This window comes from Passer domesticus, chromosome 28, assembly GCF_036417665.1.
Source record: "Passer domesticus isolate bPasDom1 chromosome 28, bPasDom1.hap1, whole genome shotgun sequence".
In the NCBI taxonomy this organism is placed as follows: Eukaryota; Metazoa; Chordata; class Aves; order Passeriformes; family Passeridae; genus Passer; species Passer domesticus.
This window is the reverse complement of record NC_087501.1, coordinates 1,599,084-1,616,571: the sequence shown is the minus strand read 5'-3', so window position 1 is coordinate 1,616,571 and position 17,488 is coordinate 1,599,084. Positions and strand designations below refer to the sequence as shown.

The window sequence follows — 17,488 nt, the reverse complement described above, 5'->3', positions numbered from 1 at the left end:
AAGTTTTCCCTCTGTTCCCAAACTGCAGCTCAGAATTCAGAGCCCTTGAGCCTCCCTGTTGGTATCACCAACAACCACAAAGATCAGGCTAGAAAGGGCTGCAGAGCAAAAGAAATTTATTCTAGATTTAAAATAACTAATCACAGGGCAAACAGGAATGTACAGCCAGCTTTGAACAAACCAGAGAAAATTACTTAGGCAGGAGAAAGTTTGATATTTTATTTATTTATACTGTATTTGCCCTTGCTATTTCCTGCCATTTCATTCTTTGTTGGCTAGGCCACAGTTTACAGTATGCTTTATGGACCTGTCTTGGATTATAATAAATCTGTTTTTCTTATCTTGCAGGTGCTTGATATTAAAACTGGACTACAGGGAAAGACCAAAGAGGTAAAAATCAGCAACAGGTAAAATCACATCCAGTTGTTGCCTGAAGTAACTGCAGTCTGAAAATGCCAGCCTTTAAATCCACCCTCTGTCAGCTCTGAATGTTCATGATGTGAAGGAATCTCAGAATCATGGAGTTGTTAAGGTTGGAAAAGTTTAAGTTCATCAAGTTAAGTTTAAGTTCTTCAAGTTCAGCCATCAACCCACCACCACCCCCATGGTCACCATCAACCCACGTCCCCAGGTGCCACATCCACGAGTTTTTTGAGCATTTCCAGGGGTGGGGACTCCAGCACTGCCCTGGGCAGCTGTGCCAGAGCTTTACAACCCTCACATGAAGAACTTTCCCCAAAATCCACCCTGAGCCTGCCCTGGCCCAGCCTGGGGCCATTCCCTCTCCTCCTGTCCCTGTTCCCTGGAGCAGAGCCTGACCCCCCCAGCTGTCCCCTCCTGGCAGGAGCTGTGCAGAGCCACAAGGTCCCCCCTGATCCCCTTTGTCTCTCTCTGAGCCCCTTCCCAGCTCCCTCAGCCCCTCCTGGGGCTCCAGCCCCTTCCCTGCTCCATTCCAGTCTCCAGACATGCTCCATCCTCTCAATGCCCTTCTTGCCACAAGGAGCGAAAAATTTATTCATATAATTAATACATTTACATATTAAACCTTTAATTCTATCAATCAGTTAACCTAGAGATGCTCTGTCTGATGTGAACCCTGCTGGCCTGGAGCTCATTAGGAATCAGAATCTTTGTGGGCCCTTTGCGGGCAGAGGATCCTTTTGCACTGTGATCCCTTGTGATTCCTCCTTGCACTGTGAGGTTTTCCAGGGGAATGGATGGAAAATTCCCAGAGATTTCCTCGGAGGCACCCAGAGCCCAGCAGGCAATCTCGGGAACAATGGTGGAGTTGTGTTCCCAGCGCACAAAGCCCACAGCTCGTCCCGATTAACGCCCAAGGTCAACGTGCAGGTGGATAAGGTGGAGCTCCTTGGCACTGACTGAACCCCTGGAGAACAGCACAGCCCCTGGCAGAGGGGGAGAGGGGCAGGGCTGGAACCCAGAGCTGCCACCAAAATGAAAAAGGAGCCAGTGCACGAGCTTAGATCCTAAAAACACACTGGCTGGAAGAGCCTGGAGATGGAGAAAGGATGAGATTCATTGTCTTGGAAGTTACCTGATCTTCCCAAGAGCTCCTCTCCACCACATGGCACATTCTGGTTATTATCTAACTTCATCTATCACATTATCATCTAACTTCCTAGCCAGGCTGGTTCTGTAAAAAACAAGGAATTTATTTGATGGCAGAATATTCTGAGAGAGCTGGAGAGCTCAGTGGGAGTGTCTGGGTGTGCCTCAGTATCTGTGTGTGTGTGTAAACTAAAACCATATTTATTCCTGGCTGGAACATCAAGATATATTTATATATAATCTATTTTAGAAAATCTGCCCCTGGAGTGTGTGTCTGCAACCACTACAAATTGCTGAGGTCCAACCCAGCAAGATCCATGTGCAAGAGGAAGAGGAAAAATTCCTCACTGCAGCTTCAACCAAGGTGCCTGGTTTGAAACACTGAGTTTATAAATTATCAGGGGTGAGCTGGGTCTTGCAGCATTGCTTATTTAAAATAAATGAATGTCTTGGCTGGTGAGCCAGGCCAGATTTCCAAGGAATACACCCCAATTCTTTATTCTTTTCTGCTGGAGAGAGATTCCCATTGTCCACTAGATGGCAAAGGGTGACAGCAGCCTCGGGATCCAGGCTCTGAGAAGTGCTAAAAACACCAACTGCCAGCCAAGCACGGCTCAAAAATAAAACAGATTTAATCCTGTCACCCTTTTCCTCAGGAAGTAAAATCTGAGCTGGGATACAAAGCATAAGAATTCATTCTTTCGGGTTTCCAATCCAGTGGGATGTTTATTTTCACTTGTAATTATGCCCCATTTGGTGATTAACGGAACTATTTTTTGATTTCTTAATGATTTTAATTTTTCTCTCTTACATATTTAGATGTAATTTTTAAAAATATAAATATAAAATACAAATATATCTATAATTAATCTAATAATATAACTAAATTAATATTAATACTGTTAATGATATAATAATTAACTATATTTTTAGTATATATAGATATATTTATATGTTTTTATATATTCTGTTCTATAATGAGACACTGCCTTTGCATGGCCCATCCTCTGCTGGGTTTGTGTCTCTCACACCCCTGCCAGTCCTTTTCTCTGCCCTTTTTTGCAGCTCACCAGAGGCAGCTCCCCCTTTATTTAATTTTCTGAGGGTGTGTGCCAGGAGAGGATGGTGATTCAGACCTACTCAAGGTTGTTTTTTATTGGGTAGAAAACCAAGTGTGGACTAAAGTCAATCCTTTTGTAGCAGTGCTGAAGGAGCAGAAAACACCTTTTAAAAATCAGTTTGTATTTGCTGGGGTGAGGACTGATGTGGGCTCCTCACAAACCAAGCCATGGATCCCTGAAATTCCCAATTCTGTAAAATCTGAGGAGCTGCTGCCACTGCACCCTCATTTGCTCTTTTGTGAGCTGTTTTTTAACAGGTGTCAAGAAAAAAAAGCCATTTTGATGTGGTGGTGAAATTCAGAGAGGAATCAGTGCTTCAGCTTGTTGTCCTGGAGAAATGTAAGATTTTGCAGGTGAGGAGCACTGAGCAGCAGCTCTGGCCAGGCCCCTGAGCATGCACAGCCACTCTGAGCATCCCAGCCAAAATCTGCAGAAACCAAAACAGAACATATTTGTCATCTTTGCTGCAATTGAAGTCAAAATTAGTGAGGTGTTTGGACCAGCTTCCCTTAACCAAAAGGATGGGAAAGAAAAAATTTGATATTCAGCTGCATGGCAGTCAAAGCAGAGAGAGGCCTTAATTTACCCAGTACAATTCCAGTCCTTGAGTTACAAAAAATACAATATAATACACTTTCATCTTTGAATTTTTAAGCTAAACTTAAACAAGTATTTTTAATTAATCAATCTTCTCTACTGCTATGTGCAATTTGCTTTCTCTTTCTGATTCCAACCCTAACATTAAATAAACAGAGCAAATATTAGACATGCTTGTCTAATTTTTCCTCATGTTTTGCTGATGTGATTACAAGCTGTTGACTTAGTCATTAATATCTCATGCTGAGATATCAGCTAACACTGCCAGAAAATATTCCATCTCTGCTTAGCACTCAAGTTGTCAGTTTAATAATTCCATGTTATTAATCAAAATTGTCAGCAAAATAATTTCTGCTGACCCAAGTCTGGTTTTTTTCCCCATTGTTGAAGATTTGGACTCCTCAGTTCTCAAACCCAAGGACAAAATTTAGAGATTATTCTCAAGAATTTGGTACATTTAGAGCTTTTAAATGGAGCTCTGATTAAGAAAAGAATGGTATCCCTCAAAAAACCTGCTTGGACATGGAGCTGACAAGGAAAGGGGACAAGTCTGGGAGGCTTCGGAAAGGTTTTGTTCTGCAGTCTTGTTTTTGTCAGTGTCACCGAGCTGCTCAGAGAGTTTCCTGGACTTTAACACCCACATGAATACCAAAGCACCACAAAACAACTGCGTGACGAGAGAAAGAATTTCAAAAATGTAAAATTAAAACTTTCTCTTGACCTTTTTCTGTCAGACTGTTCTGTGAAGGGAGTGTGATAAGAAGCCTGCAGAGTCCAAACCCCTGGGATTAAACAGCAGCTCCTCTCTGTTCATTAGCACTGCTCTCACTTTGTGTGAAGATATCAAACAGGAATTAATTTATTTTTGACCATGTCTCACCAGGTTTGAATTAATTGGGGACTGAATTAATAAAATGTGTGACTATAACAGGTATTAAATTTTTAATATTATTAGAGACTGCATCTATATTTACCCAGGCATGCACCAAGCTCACAGGAGGGGAGACAAATCAAGAGATTTTGAGACATTTCTCATCCCATAAATGACATAATGATAAATTATATCATTTAAATGGGCTGGGCAGTGAATTTTGTGGGTGCTACAAATTTCCCAGCTGGGTGCAAAGCCCAGCCATGGAAGTGGCAGCTCCTCCAAACAGCAGCAAGGACACCAGGAGCTCGTAGGGCCTGTGCTGCACGTGACTGACAGGACACTGACAGCAAGGCCATGTCCAGCTATTTTTTCCAGCTCTTTTCTTTCTGTTTCAGTTCCTCAGGCTTTGCCCTGGCTGGGAGCTCACAGCTTCTCCTCGTTTCCCTGTGGCTGCTGACCCACCACCAGCCCAGGTTGCTCTGGAGCACAGGCACGTGGATGGAATCCCTCCCTGCAGCTTCTGCCACCTCGGCAGGATGGAAGGAGGGGGGAAAGGGAATTTCCAGAGGTGCTGCAGGTAGTTTGTGTGCCCTGCTGGTTTGTGGGGTCCCCATCCTTCTCACTTGCCTGGGAATGGCTGAGAGAGATGAGCCCTGGGCTCCCCACAGGAAGCCAGTGGTGCTCCAGGTCAGGAGGAGCTGCTGCCTCAGTTTAAGGAATTCCCTGGGCCAGGAGCTGCTCTCACACAAGTTAAGGAATTCCCTGGGTCAGGAGGAGCTGCTGCCTCAATTTAAGGAATTCTCTGTGCCAGGAGAAGCTGCTGCCTCAGTTTAAGGAATTCCCTGGGTCAGGAGATGTTCTCACACAGGTTAAGGAATTCCCTGGGCCAGGAGGAGCTGCTGCCTCAGTTTAAGGAGTTCCTGTCCTAGTGGTTGCCCGTCCTTCTCCCCTTCTTTCTTCTCCCTGATTTTTTCCCTTGGTCACACGGGCTGTAATGCACTGCCATGTTTCTGCCCCCACACCCTTCCAATAAATGCCATCCTTTCATTTCCCAGTGCCATCTGAAATGGGAATAGAGCCCCTGGGAAGAGCCCATTTATGGACAGGGAATCCAGAGCAGCCATGAACCAAGGCACACGGGAATAAGGGCTTGGGCAGATGCAGGAATGGAAACTAATTTTAGTTATTCCATTGCAAGCTCATCACACTGTCAGTGTCACACTCCTCTTTATCTCCCATCTCACACCCAGCAGTTACCTCATGCCACAGCTATCTCCTGACAGGAACCGTTGTGGGGCATTTTTGCAATAATTCCATCCCTGTATTTTGGAAAACCTCAAATCACATGCTGTGGTTGCCACAGCACGTTTGCATCCCTCTGCTGCTTCCCTGCAGTGCTGTGACTGAGGTCCCTGATTAGGGAGCAGCCTTGACCCAAAATTCCTGAAAAAATAAAAAAAAGAAGGACCAGAGGAACATTTTTATACATTTTAAAAGAAGCCTACTATGCAGTAAAAATTTAATGACATTTTGAAGGTATAGACTGCTGAAGCAAAACCCACACGTGGGGAAATTAGATGTGACAGACTTTTTGTCCCCTGGGGAACTATTCATGCCCAGAAAGCCCAGGCGGGCACTAAAGCAAACACTGATCACCTTCTCCTGGGAAAGGTTCCCCCTGTGAGGCTGCTCCAAGGCTCTGGCTGAGGGCAGGTGTTCCTCCCTCCCAAAAACCAGGCTAAAAAAGGGTGAGGATGCTTCAAAACCACTTCACATTCTTCTTCTGAGGAGCACCACACCCTCTGGATCTCGTGTGTCCCTTGGCCAAGGGACATTCCTGTGACCTCTCTGCAACCCAGGCTGCCCAATGAGCCCCTACTGCTGATGAAATGGGGTCACTGTTGGTGCTACAGATTAATTTTTAATTAATTAACGGCAGGAACCTCAGGTACATCAGGTGATCTAGTTAGCATTGATTTTTTGGAAAGCAGCTTCTTTCTAGGATACTGTAAATTGCAGTGCATAAGTGGGGAAAAAAAGACAAACCATGAAATAAAGCCCTTCTGTTACACAATTCAGTTCAGAAAAAAAAATAAATAATTATCAGTGTGTTAAAATCATCAGCTTAAGGAAACAGGAAGCTGCTTTTCTATCAGACGTGCTCTCTGGGTACCCCTCATGTGGCACATCCCCAGCTGGCCCTGCATGGAATAAGCCAGGAAAACCCAGCACGAGCTGCTTTGTGCACAACCCCTGCACTCTGCCATTGTTCAAGGACTTATCCCAACCGGAGCGGAAATGTGAAACCCCTCGGGATGTCTGAGCAGCAGTTGTGCTCCTAATGAGCCACTGAGGCAAGCAGCCCCTGCGGGGTGAGGAGATGGGTGGCACATCCCCTGCGCTGGGCAGTGAATTTTGTGTGACTGTGTAAAGCTTTTTTTGCTTTACACAGTCATGCCTGCAGGGTGGGGAGTGGCAGGGCCAGAACTGCATCCATCAGGAGATTTTAGAACACTTCAGGGAGGTGCCAGCCCAGCCCCAGAGCAGCTGAAATGAGTGATGCTGTTCAGGGCTGGCACCCAGAGACCCAGGCTGCGCTGCAGGCTGAGGTTTAGCTGGTAGGAAATGGGGGGAAAAAACCTAGAAAAGCTCCTCTGCTCTGGGACTGCTCACCTGCACCAGCAGAGCAACAGAGAATTTCACTCAGCCTCTGACCAAGGGCCCCAAAATACTCCGTGTGTTCCTAGTGAGAGATGAGACACAACTAAAAAAATCAGAGTGACGCAAATGCTGAAGAAATCCTTTTAAATTCAAAATCTTCAGCCCTGAACCTCACAGAAAACCCCTACCCCTGCATGGATGTGTGTGTGTGTAAATATATGTATGTGTGTCTGTGTATAAATATATGAAATCAGTGCATTTTTGAAACGAATATTGAAGCACTAAAAAAGGAAACACTCCCGAGGTGTTTCCACCCTCATGACCAATGTCCTGTGTCACAGGCAGCCCCAAAAACTTTCCTTCACATGACTCACTGCTGTGCTGCTTTAGAGAGTTATGGTTAAGCCAATTCTCTGGGGTTTTTGATGTTAACCTCACTTCCCGTGGAAGTAAAGACCTTAATGTGGTGATGAAACATCAACAAAATAAGACTGCACTTTTCTCTTAATTAGCAGAAATTACTCAAACTGCTCCAAAATTTCCCCAAGATTTCTGGGAAGCCAAAATATGCAAAGATCAGATTTGATAAAGTTGTGGAGGATTTCTAGATAGCCATGAACTCCACAGTGAGGTCTAAATTAATCTTGCTAAGGTCAAATATCTGCTTCTAATGTGGTGTAGCAGTAACCTCAATCACACCCTTTTCCTCCAGCATCAGGTTTCCCACATTCAGAAGAAGAAAAGTTGAATTAAATGAAGTTAAAATGCCATGTTGGTGTCTGCCTCTGTGACAGCCACACTGCACATGATTTTTAAATACTAAAAATATTGGTATTTAAATAAAAACATGGAGGATTAATTTGAAACAGGCATGCCTTGAGCATGGTTCTCATTGTTGTGGCTGTTTGTGATAGATTTGGGGAGTGACAAAGGAAGAAAATTACAGAGATGGGGCAGCAAATCAGTGGATGTGCTCAGACAAAAAGCAGAGTCCAGAAAACCCAGCAGGTCAGTGGTTTAGTCCTTGGGTGAAGTTCTTAGTGCTCGCAAGGAAAAGCTCTGCAGCACGAGCAGAAATGCCTCTTTATCTTGAGTGCTGAACCCCTCGGGGACAGGCAGCGAGCTCTGGCCACGCTGCCAGAACAGGAGCACTTTGGAAAGTCTGTGGAGAACAGGGAGATTTAAGTGGGCATTGTTATCTCTGAACCAGAACAATTTTTGTCCTCACACTGCTCAATTTTGTTGAAATTTTCACGATAATGCGAAAAGCGCCATTAATTTTGGCACGTGTTTTTGCAGAGTCACTTCTGTGTTCTCCACTGAGCTGCTTGAATTGATGAGAACCTGAAACCAGAGTCACCTGTTGGCCTTTGTGTGTTTTCAAGAATTTTTTTATTTAGCAGTTCTGTGACTAAATGAAGTATAACCATGATTTGCCAAGTCACGTATGAAAGATGAATGAAATAAAGATTTCCTGAATGGTTTGCAAATACTCCAGTCACGGAATCATGGAACACCTCAAGCTGGAAGCAGGAGGATCACCAAGTCCAACTCCCTGCTCCTTGAGGGATGTGATTCTCCTTGCTCACCCTGGGCTCCTCTCTGCATCCAGGGCCTGGTGGCAGCACCAAAGCTCTTCTCCCAGCCTTTGCAGAAGAGCAGATTTTTTCCCAAATAAATTCCTTCTTAACGTAAAGACCTGACTCTAAAACAGTTTTGAGAAGGGCAGATGGAGCTGTTGTTTGCCCTTGGTGGGAAATGGGTGCCTTTGGAGAGAGGCCCTGTGGGATTCTCGTGTGGATGGAAGCGGTTCACGGACAGCAGGCAAAGTCAGCTACCGGGAGGGAGAAAGGAAGGGCAGCTCCTCTCCGAGGAGAAACTTGTCCTATCTCTGAGAGCCCCGCGCAGAATGTTTACAAAACGCTCATTAAGGGAGAGGGGATGGCGAGATAGCAACAAATCTGGTGAGCAGCTTCCACTGGCCGAGATAAGAGAGGCAAGGCGGCCATAGAGGAGAGCGAGATCCAATTACCGAGACCTGGTCTTGGGGAGGGGGAAGGGGCAGACAGACAGGACGGATCACAAGTTTCAAGACAAGAGCTTCCAAACTTGTCATCCCTCCGTGACACAGCCCAGCGGATAAAACCGCCACCGAGCCCGCACCAGAGGCAGAGCTCGTTGAGCGCGGTTGGAGCCGAAGCCATGGATTCCGTCGTCCTCCAGCTCTGGGCTGTCCTCTCCCTCCTGGTCCACCTTGCAGCCTGCAGTCCCATCCTCAGCTTGGAGCACTCTTCCCTGGAGGAAGACGTGCCTCTTTTTGACGAGATCCTCTCCGAGCAAGATGGGGTTGATTTCAACACGCTGCTCCAGAACATGAAAAATGAGTTTTTGAAGACGTTGAACCTCTCCGACATCCCCCTGCACGAGTCGGCCAAGGTGGACCCGCCAGAGTACATGCTAGAGCTGTACAACAGGTTTGCCACAGACAGGACATCGATGCCTTCTGCAAACATCATCAGGAGCTTCAAAAACGAAGGTAAGAGCTGCTCATCTCTGGGAGAATGTCCTTAGAGGCAGTGGGAAATGTCCTGAGCAGGTGGGGAGCATGGAGCGTGCTGGGGAAAAGGCCTTTGGTGAGCATGGCCTTGGAAATCAGCAGCTGTGCCAGGGCTGCCCAGACCCCAGCTGTGGTGAGAGAGTCCTTGTCCTTTGCTCTGGAGACTGGAGGGTTTTAGGGTTTTAAGGTGTGTCTTTAACACTGGGGCAGCACCAAGTGTAATTTCAGTTCATCAATTTCTTATTCCCAGTAGTGACAAATATCATTTGTTATCAGCTGATTGATTTTTTACCTTAAGTAATATTTGAAATTAAGGCAAAACTCATTTTTACACACTGTTCAAAGTGTATTTTCAAGTGAAATATTTTTAAATTATGAGCTTAACCAGGTACAGTTTTCTGTTAATGCCTTGTCACTGTTGATCCCCGTGGCATTTGTAAAGTTTTCTTCCTTTGGATCAGCACACAGTCCAGAAAATACACGAAAGTAAGTGAAGAGGAATTTTGGATAATCAACAGGTTTTACTTTGGAGTACCAGACTATATCCTAATAAAAACAAACAAACAAAACCCAAAGAAACCTGGTTATCACAGAATGTCGTGAGTGGAAAGGGACCCACAAGGATCATCAAATCCAGCTCTCAAGTGGATGGCCCACACAGGGATCAAAGGCATAACCTTGGCATTATGAACACCCTGTGCCATTTCCCTCTCTTTTTTCCTGTTTTTCCTCCCACATTCCCTTCAGTTCAGCAAGGATGAGCTAAGGCTTCAGCACTAATATTCAATAATTTTGCAATACCTTTTTACACCAACACATTAAACTAAATAAGAATTTTTATACTAAAAACGTTTTTCAACTGAACATTTCCAAGTATCCATTAATCCACATGGCAAATGCAAATGCTTTGATTCATGTTCAGTTCCCATGGGGCACACGTGGCTGTTCAAGCTGCCATGGGGCCTCTCCCATCCTCTGTTCATTTAATTAATGAACTTAAAGACATTATTGCTTTTTCCTCAACATTTGCACTTTCAAAATGATGAGCTGTGAGGAGAGGCTGAGTGGAAGTCACTTGAGTTTGGCAGGGCAGTGAGATGCCAGGAGAGAACCCCAAAGCTCTGTTCTGCTCCCATCTCCTGCCAGGCTCAGGCACCTTTTACAGCAGTGAATTTATGCTGTGAAGAGACTCTGCACTGTGGTTTAAAGTTCCTTTACATCTCCTTTTTTCCAGTGTGGAGGTATTTCTTGGAGGGTTGGTGGCAAACCAGTTGCAGCCAGTTGCTCACCTGGCCTCGCTGTGTCTGCTCAGCAGCAGGAGTGAAGGCACACGTGGGAGGTGTTGTTCTCATTTTGTGCCATTTGGAAAAGAAACCATTAACAAATAAGCACAGAGATTGCCAAGTGCAGCGTGGTGAGGAGTAAAACACCCTGTGGTTTAGTGATGCAAACCTGAAATCGTTCCACCTGCAAAAATTCAGGTTTGCAGCACGGAAATGGCACGGACTGGCCTTTGCCAGGTGGTGCTGGCAGCTCCCTGCTGTCCAGCTGTGCCTCTTGCAGAAGTTCTGCAGCAAATGGGGAAAACTCGCCCTAAATTTCTGCCCTTTCCGATTTTCTCTCTCTTCTTCCAATCCAAACCAGCAAGATGCAAAGCGAGACCGCTGATGGGAACACAGCTTCACGAATGCTTGCAGTTTAGGGACTGTGTAATTCATGATTTTCATGTGTCCCCGAAGTCTGGATAATTAAGAACCATTCCTTTCATGCTAAAGAGCTCTTTGGATACAGAAATTAATTGCTTGCAATGAGAAGGACAAGGAGAAACAGAGCATGGAATTGTTCTGTTCACCTGCCTGCTGAAAACTGGCAGAAATCCCAGTTTCATAACTATCCATTAAATCCTTTATTATAGAAATACACCAGGTGGCATGGCTGGAATTAGCTCTTTGTTTTAACCCATGGACCATAAGAGTTTAATTGTAAATGGGGCTGTAATCAGTGCTTAATTCTTGAAATAAAGTTTTAAGGGAAATTTTCCTATTCCTATGCACTCCAAATCTCCCTTCCCAACCCTCCCAGGGGTGTACTGGAAAGAGCAGGAGGTCTGGCACCCTATGGATGTCCCAGCTGGAGAGCAGAGTCACATCCTGGCTGTGTGAGAGGTGCTCAGGGTCTGCTCCTGGGGGTCCTGCTCCCACCTTCACCACCTGGCAGGGAAATGGAAGCAGAATCCCCCCTCTTTTTATTTTATTTGTGAAGAGATGCAAATGCAAAGTGAAAAAAAAAAAAAACAAGAAAAAAGGCAGGTGCCTCAAAGCCTCAAAACTGGAGTCAAACAGCACAAGTCGTGTGCTGAAGTTCATGGCTTGCCTAAGTGCACTGGTGGAGCATGGCCAGGCCTTGTGGCTTTATCAGAGTCATTTTTCTACAAACACAGAAAAATTGGGGAGGGCAGAGATGAAGGGAGTAATAGGTCACAAACAGTTTGCCTTTGCATTAATTCCAGTTGCAGTCTCTGTGTCCCAGTCTGCCTGCTGGGTTGCGAGGAGGCAGCAAATGCAGCCTTTGAGCAGATCCTGCTCTGTGGGCAGATCCTGCTCCCCAGGAAATGAATATTGCTGTGCAGCCAGGACAGGCAGCCCAGGGGACACCAGACCTTGTCCTTCTCACCTGTGCCATTGCTAAAGGTGCCCGGGGCCTGGCTGAGTGCTCACCCAAAGCCCACGGGGTCTGTGGCTGCCACCACCTGCTCTGCCTGATGTCAAACATCTTCCAAAGCAGCTTTTCCTTGGCCCTCTCCATGTCTGAGGGGTGTTTGAGCAGCAGGGAATTCCTGCCAGCACAGGAGCACTGCAGCACACACATGTCCTGTGTTTGCAGACTGTGTGTTGTCCATTTCATGCTGGCCCCAGCGCCACGTCCTTCTGCCTTCCTGCACCAAGGAATGTTTTCTTTTTTTAATTACCTAATTGCTGTGCAGCAACCTGGAAGTGATTTGTATGTCATTATTAGGCAACACATTTTTAGTATGTAGACCTTCCAGTTGGCAAGGAAGTCCCTGGAAAGCCTGGGAACAGAAGGATCAGTAAATCCAGGTCTGTAGCATGTCTGGGACCTTGCAGTCCTTACACATCTAAAATAATCCAAGCACAGTTGTGGGAAGTGTTGAAAAAAAACCATTTTCCTGGAGCTGTCCAGGTGAAACCCAGCATGTTGGATGACCCTGTGTTTGTGGGTGCCTCGACTCTCCTAAAACTTTTGATTTTTGTCCCTTCCAGACTTGGATTCCCACCCCACAGGCGTGCCAGGAACTCGGAGGTACCCGCTGCTGTTCAACGTGTCCATCCCTCACCACGAGGAGATCACCATGGCCGAGCTGAGGCTCTACACCCTGGTGGAGCGGGACCAGAGGCTCTACGAAGGGCTCGACAGGAAGGTCACCATCTTCGAAGTGCTGGAGAACATCCACGTGGGGGCTGGGGAGGAGAGGAAGATGGTGGCCCTGGCCTCCAGGCACGTCTACGGCACGAGCAGCGAGTGGGAGAGCTTCGAGGTGACCGAGGCCATCCGGCGCTGGCGCAGGGCAGGGCTGACCACGCACAGGCTGGAGGTTCACATCGAGAGCAGCGAAGGGGAGGAGCAGAACGGGGAAGGGAAACTCGACATCGACATCAACTCCGAGGCCAAGCACCTGCCCCTGTTGGTTGTGTACTCCGACGACCAAAGCAACGACAAAAAGGAGGAGAAGGAAGAGCTGAACGAGATGATAGACCACGAGCAGTTCCTGGGCCTGGAGAACCTGGAGGTTGGCAACTTCCACGACCAGCCCGGCGAGGAGGCGCTGCTGCAGATGCGCTCCAACATCATCTACGACTCCACCGCCCGCATCCGCAGGAACGCCAAGGGCAACTACTGCAAAAAGACTCCTCTCTACATCGACTTCAAGGAGATTGGCTGGGACTCCTGGATCATCGCCCCGGCGGGCTACGAAGCCTACGAGTGCCACGGGGTGTGCGCCTACCCGCTGACGGAGCACGTCACGCCAACCAAGCACGCCATAGTCAAGACTTTGGTTCACCTGAAGAACCCCCAGAAAGCCTCCAAGGCCTGCTGCGTGCCCACCAAACTCGACCCCATCTCCATCCTCTACTTGGATGCAGGGGTGGTCACCTACAAGTTCAAGTACGAGGGCATGGTGGTGTCAGAGTGCGGCTGCAGATAGTAGGGGGGAACGCGCGTGCGGGGAGGGCACGGGGGGAGTATTTAATGATTCAGTCTGTAAATTTGTACATTTGGGATCTGCTATTTAATGAGGTTATTTAATGAGGCCTGTACAGATAATTGTATGTTTCCTGCCACGGGGAATGGGCACGTTGTGTAGGGATTGTATATTTTGTTCCTTTGCTTCCTTCTCGCTGCTCTTCGCTGTCCGGATCGCGACTGAGTCTCTCCTCCTGCCAGGGCATGGAGCTGATCACTGGATTGTTTGGGAGGGCTCTCGGTGCCAAAAGGGCACATCCAAATTCATGGAAATAAAGGCATATTTTTGTACTTTATCGATGTTGATTGGCATCTCCAGGGCTTTCCAGAGCTGTTAAAGGTACCAGAGTGATGGGCAATCACACCTAGATTGTTCAGTGTTCTGTAATATCTTCATAAAGGTCTTTATGTGCTCATTTTTTTCTTAATTTATCTCTGTAGATCTTACATCCTGATAATTCTCAAGCTCCTGAATCACTAAGGCACAAACAAGGTGGTTTGTTTTCCTTTTTTCTTAATACTTTCTTCACTCTTTGCCCGTTTCAGTCAAAGGAAACTGGCAGGGATGATTTGGCTTCTGGAGCAGAAGGGCACCATTCCCTTTCCCCTCTTTCTTAGGAAAGCAGAAGGCCCAGGAGCAGTGCACGAAATTCCCCCTTGCAGGTTTATTACAAAATCACTCTGAGGCAGCTCTGGCTTTGCTGCTGCAGCAGCCGTGGGTTGGCTCTCAAGGCCCAGAGCTTTAGGTGGCAGAAGGAAGTGCAATAAATTTCCTGAACCCTTGGAATTTCACCAGCTAAAATTTTTGTCCATGAAATTCCTACCAGCTAAGAAGCAGTGCCCATTCCCAGCCAGCAAATCCCAAGAGATGCAGCTGCACAATCCCACTGGAACGGCCCAGCAGTGGCAGGCAGAGCAGCAGAGCCCTTGGTGCCGCTGGGACACGAGCATCTTCCCTTTCTGTAGTGCAGAATTGTGGATTCGCAGGGATATTCCTCCCCCCAGACTCTTCAGATGGAGTCACATGCCATGTTTCCACCACTCTTCTGCAACAAATCGTGGTGATAAGGAGGTGTCGGAGCTGAGAAACAATAGACCCGTCACTTTATTTATACTAAGCTGCAAATTTGTCAGATTCTTGGGAAAGTGTAAGTGATGTTGACTCTTTTAGCCTGTACCAGAGCCTACTGTACTGTCCCTGCATCTGTTTTACACTTTTAAGGGAAAGTTATCTTCCCTGGAAGTGATAAGGGTCTTTGAAAGAATCACTCCAACACTTCATGGGAATGAACACCCAAGACTTTATCACGCACCAACTAAACCCAATTTCACCCATTTTCACACATACTCTTCTATGCTTCCCATAATTTATTGACCTATTTATTGACTGCCTGCCTTTGTAATATAATGTAGAATACAGAATGTTTTATTTTTGTGCTCGTGTGTAACCCCACTTGGATAAAACCAATCCTGCTTTACACGGAACCTCTCTGTTGAGTTGTGTGGCACAGAGAGTGAGGCTGCTGACTTACTGGATGCTTGTGAGCTCCACACGGCTCAGTTCCCCCCTGTCTTGCAGAGCTGCTCCCTCGCTGCAGTGCTTTCAGTGGAGTTTGGAGTATGGGCTCATCCAATTTACAGCTCCTCTTGCGGGGCTATCACAGCTCTAAGTGCTCAGCTGTGTCGTTTATTGTAGAGTTATGCAGCCTGCAGATAGTGGCCTGCACCCTGGGCTGTGATATTGCTTTATTGCTCGCCCTGTGAGTGAGTGACACCCCTGAGAGACCTTTCCCCCGAGGCACTCTGCAATCAGGGCCCGTGGCTCATGGCACGCTGCAGGAATTCGGGCGAGGTGTGACATTTGCTCTGCTGACATCAGCTGCAGCAGCCAACGCTTCAAGTGTGACCACACAGACCCTTTCAAAACCATCCACGATTCTTCTGAAGCCATTTGCCAAGACAAGCCATTCACCTTGTTAGGAGTGATAATCCAGCATTAGGGAGATAATCCGACATTTGCTTTTATCATCTCATTTCTGCGGGCGCTGCCGTGGCAGAGATCTGCCCTCCCTGCCTTCCCCTGTCCTTCCCTGGCTGCAGGGAAAGCTGGGCCTCAAAAACAATAAATAACCCCCTGCAATCGCCCATAAATATGGGAGGTCTCACTGTAAATTCTCAAGGGACCAGAAAGCAGAGCAGTGCCTGCCCTCTGTGTCTGTCAGATTCACTCTCTGTCCTTGTCTGGCAGAGATTTGCTGGAGCACAGCAGAGCCTGTGGAGTGTTCAGGTACCAAGCAAACACAGGCCATGTGTCATTTGATCAGCTGCATGTGTGAACGTCTACAAGATCAGTAAAATTGTCAATAAATGCCAAAGGTGGTCCTTCAGAACTAGGGGCAGCCAGCCTGGTGATGTAACTTTTCTTCATAAAGAAATGAGGTCTCTCCTGCTGAGGGAGGAGGATTTCAGGCAGAGTTTGTGGGGAAGGAAGTAAAGCTGTGTCTCATTGTGCTATTCTGGGAGAAAACTGAGCATCTCCTGAATCCTTCAGCTGCACCTGAGATCAGAACTCCTGGGAGTGGTGTTTCATTTATCAGGGTGTCTGTCAGGGTTCCACCGCTGCTTCATGAGCAAAATCCTCCCTTTGCCCCTTTCAACATAACCATGCAAAGGCATTGCTTGGATGTTCATGCGGTTCAATGACAGAGATCAGAGCAAAAAACCATGGGGGCACTTATTTCCTAAAGAGCTTTCCCCAAGCAGCAAATCAAGGCTGTTTCTGCAAGTTCAGAAGTGTTTGGCTTTAAAGCCCCTGTCCAAGTAGACACAACACTCACAAACAACAGGGTGAGGGCGTGACAAGAGCCAGGGCTGCCAAGCTGGGAGTCCCAGGAGTCCCTGAAAAAATGTTCCACTGCATATTTTCATTTTCTTTGTTTCTGTGTTCCTTCCTTCCACCCATCCACATTAGTACTGTGACTTCTGTTTCTAAAAGACTTTATTTGTCACATTAAATTCGGGTGTGCATTGATTCTCCTTTCATTTCTGATCTATTTCATCTCAGCATATTAGCAGATGTTTGACTTAAATCTTCAATTCAATCTTCATTTTAGAAAGGTTTTGGAAAATATGGCTTCACTGTGGAAGTATCCATGGATCCACCCATGGATCCATCCATCCATCCATCCATCCATGGATCCATCCATCCATCCGTCCATCCATCCACCCATGGATCCATCCATCCATCCATCCATCCATCCATCCATCCATCCATCATCCATCCATCCATCATCCATCCATCCATCATCCATCCATCCATCCATCCATCCATCCATCCATCCATCCATCCATCATCCATCCATCCATCCATCCATCCATCCATCCATCCATCCATCATCCATCCATCCATCCATCCATCCATCCATCATCCATCCATCCATCCATCCATCCATCCATCCATCCATCCATCCATCATCCATCCATCCATCCACCCATGGATCCATCCATCCATCCCTCCCTCCATCCATCCATCTCTGAATTATTGTAAGCCACTAAAGCAACCCTGTCTCACCAAAACCATCAGCATCAGTAGGATTTTTTCCTTCATCTGTTTCTAGGTGAACATGTATAAGGAATTGTGAGTTTTTGCTGGATGCTGTATAAAATTCCAGGCTTTGCAGGCAGGAGCAGGCAAAGGCGTGGGAGCAAAACAAATCATCCCAGAGAGGAAGAGGCTGGAGAGCAGCTCAGCGAGGGAGCTGAGGGAAGAGCTGTGCTGCTCTCAAATCCACACACACAGAGCCTCCAGGAGAGCCTGACCCTCAAGACATCCTGGTCCCTGCTGGG

The 17,488-nt window shown here is 46.8% G+C and overlaps 2 protein-coding genes across 9 annotated transcripts in view; both read left to right on the top strand.

Moving 5' to 3' along the window:
- Positions 1-3,699, top strand: part of GKN2 (gastrokine 2) — a 36,132-nt gene extending 32,433 nt beyond the window's left edge. For 2 of the 8 annotated variants that reach the window (XM_064400489.1, XM_064400496.1), the window contains 2 exons: positions 349-390; positions 1,820-3,699. Coding sequence is in view for 2 of the 8 variants with exons in the window: in XM_064400496.1 (XP_064256566.1) it covers positions 349-356 (8 nt within the window). In the remaining 6 variants the exon portion in view is untranslated. Of the gene's footprint in view, positions 1-348; positions 785-1,819 lie in introns of those variants that run through there. The other 6 variants (XM_064400493.1, XM_064400494.1, XM_064400491.1 and 3 more) reach the window with 5 other exon arrangements.
- Positions 3,700-4,615: 916 nt separating this feature from the next.
- BMP10 (bone morphogenetic protein 10) lies at positions 4,616-13,604 on the top strand. Its single transcript, XM_064400534.1, has 3 exons — positions 4,616-4,738; positions 8,122-9,358; positions 12,661-13,604. Exons 2-3 carry the CDS (start codon positions 9,025-9,027, stop codon positions 13,602-13,604), a joined length of 1,278 nt encoding a protein of 425 aa, XP_064256604.1. The 5' UTR covers positions 4,616-4,738; positions 8,122-9,024.
- Positions 13,605-17,488: the final 3,884 nt, after the last annotated feature.